At 35.9% G+C, this 2,525-nt stretch overlaps 1 protein-coding gene across 1 annotated transcript in view; it reads right to left on the bottom strand.

Moving 5' to 3' along the window:
- LOC101510829 (pentatricopeptide repeat-containing protein MRL1, chloroplastic) overlaps window positions 1–2,525 on the bottom strand; it is a 17,123-nt gene that overhangs the window by 8,514 nt on the left and 6,084 nt on the right. The window contains exons 12-13 of the mRNA XM_004505769.4: window positions 1,921–2,029; window positions 1,738–1,829 (exon numbers count right to left, since the gene is read on the bottom strand). Of these exons, the coding sequence (XP_004505826.1) occupies window positions 1,738–1,829; window positions 1,921–2,029 (201 nt within the window). The remainder of the gene's footprint in view (window positions 1–1,737; window positions 1,830–1,920; window positions 2,030–2,525) is intronic.

Raw genomic sequence — 2,525 nt, 5'->3', positions numbered from 1 at the left:
GATTACTTGGAAACATTTGCTCCGGTTGCAAAAATGAACACCGTCCGAGTGATATTATCTCTAGCAGCTAATTACAGTTGGAACTTGCACCAATTTGATGTAAAAAATGCATTCCTCCATGGAGATCTAGAAGAAGAGATTTATATGGACTTACCCCCTGGATATAGTGAGCATATTGCTGCCAACACCGTTTATAAGCTAAAGAAGGCTCTATATGGGCTTAAACAATCACCACGAACATGGTTTGGGAGGTTTGCTAGAGTCATGGTTGGTCTAGGCTTCAAACAAAGCCAAGGAGATCATACCCTCTTTATCAAACACTCTGAGTCAGGGGGAGTAACAGTGTTATTGGTATATGTGGACGACATTATAGTGACCGGTGATGATGAATAGGAGCAACAATTGTTAGGACAACACCTAGCCAAAGAATTTGAGATTAAAACCTTGGGAAAATTGAAGTATTTCTTGGGAATTGAAGTGGCTCACTCTATGAAAGGGATTTTTATATCCCAACAAAAATATATTACAGATTTTCTGCAGGAAACAGGCAAGACAGCATACAAGCCAGCTAGTACACCAATCGATCCAAATTTACATTTGGGAAATGCAAAAGAAGACATTGCAGTTGACAAGGAAATGTACCAAAGATTAGTTGGAAGACTCATATATCTGTCACATACTAGACCTAATATTGCATTTGTTGTAAGCCTAGTCAGTCAATTCATGCATCAACCAAAGGAGGTACACTTGCAAGTTGCACTCAGAATCGTGCAATATTTGAAAGGGACCCCAGGAAAAGGAATTTTGTTCAAACGAAATGGAAATGTGAGTCTTGAAGCATATACTGATGCTGACTATGCAGGGTCAGTTATAGATAGGAGATCAACCACAGGATATTGCACTTTTCTATGTAGGAATCTTGTGACTTGGAAGAGTAAGAAACAAAGTGTGGTATCCAGATCCAGTGCTGAAGCAGAATTTAAGGCAATGGCACAAGGAATATGTGAATTATTGTGGTTGAAGATCATTTTGGAGGACCTGAAGATAAAGTGGGATAAACCAATGAAACTCTATTGTGATAATAAATCTGCTATTAGCATAGCACATAATCCAGTGCAACATGATAGAACCAAGCATATTGAAGTCGATAGACATTTCACCAAAGAAAAACTCGACAGTGGCCTAATTTGCACTCGATATGTCTCATCCCAAGACAACCTTGCAGATCTTCTAACTAAATGGCTAAACAGCAGCAACTTTGAAAAAAATTGTATCTAAGCTGGGAATGGAGAACATCTATTCACCAGCTTGAGGGGGAGTGTCAAAATCTGTTTATATTTAATATCCCTCAATATAGGGATTCGGTTGAATAGGAGTAATAATAGCGATTTAGTTATATATGAGTACTAATAGGGATTTAGTTATATATGAGTACTAATAGGATTTGGTTGTTAAATAATCTAGTATATATATATCTGATGTATTACCAATATAATTCATTCAAGAAATATATTTTTACTCTAATTCTTGACAATATGTAAACGTGAAATAAAAATGCAAAAGTTAAATATAACTTAAATTTTCAATGTATTTGCAAACCTCAATTAGTAAGACAATAGACTTTTAATAACAAAGCTCTAGATGAGGGAAAGTAAAAGAAGTAACATTGGGAACCACGTGCTTTTAAAGCAAGTACAAAAAAAATTGATTAATCAGACAAAATCCTACAACACTCACCAATTATGCATCTACACATGATGAGAGTAGGGGGTGCACCATCCTTTTTGGCTTGAGAAAAGAGCATTTGAGCTGCTTCCATATCATCCTTCCTACAAAAGAATGAAGAAAACAAATTTGGCAAAGTAAGAACCCAAACTAAATCATTAGTTTGACAACAACAAATCCACTTAGATCGCTTACTTCTCACTTGCCACGATAAGTATTGAGAATGTGATACTGTTTGGGCGCAATCCTAATCCTTTCATTTCAGATAAAACCTCCAAAGCCTTCTGAAATTGATCCCCATCACCTGTACGGAACTCTTACAATGTTTTGAAGTCCATTTTTCTAATAAAAATCTAAACTAAAAAAAATGCAACTGCACACATCAGGGGGAGGGGGGAAACAACTGAAGCAGACATAAAATTGAAAAACAAAGTTGGAAGTAACCATATTTCAGGTAACACTAAAGTAGGGTTTTCACGCATGCCATTAACAGGAATGTTTTAAAAAAAGAAACGTTAACCAATGTCAAGTCATCTTGGCATTTACTTGCCTGTCCTTATCAGATTTTTTTGGGTACAGAAAGGAAATCCTTATCAGATCTAAATCACTTAAAGTTATGGTCTTGCATATTTAATGCTACTTCTGGGTTGTAGTTTCAACGGGAAAGATTTTGGTTTAGTTACAAGGTTGATAAGGGTTAGTTCTATAGTTACCTGTATAAAAGTATTTTGTAAGGGGGTTGACTCAGATTAGCAATTGCACAATAAAATTCTCTCTTTTTTCTGTTTCTCTCACTCTTT

Source organism: Cicer arietinum, chromosome 6, assembly GCF_000331145.2.
Source record: "Cicer arietinum cultivar CDC Frontier isolate Library 1 chromosome 6, Cicar.CDCFrontier_v2.0, whole genome shotgun sequence".
NCBI lineage: Eukaryota > Viridiplantae > Streptophyta > Magnoliopsida > Fabales > Fabaceae > Cicer > Cicer arietinum.
The sequence above is the reverse complement of the archived record's forward strand: the minus strand, read 5'-3'. Positions and strand labels throughout refer to the sequence as shown.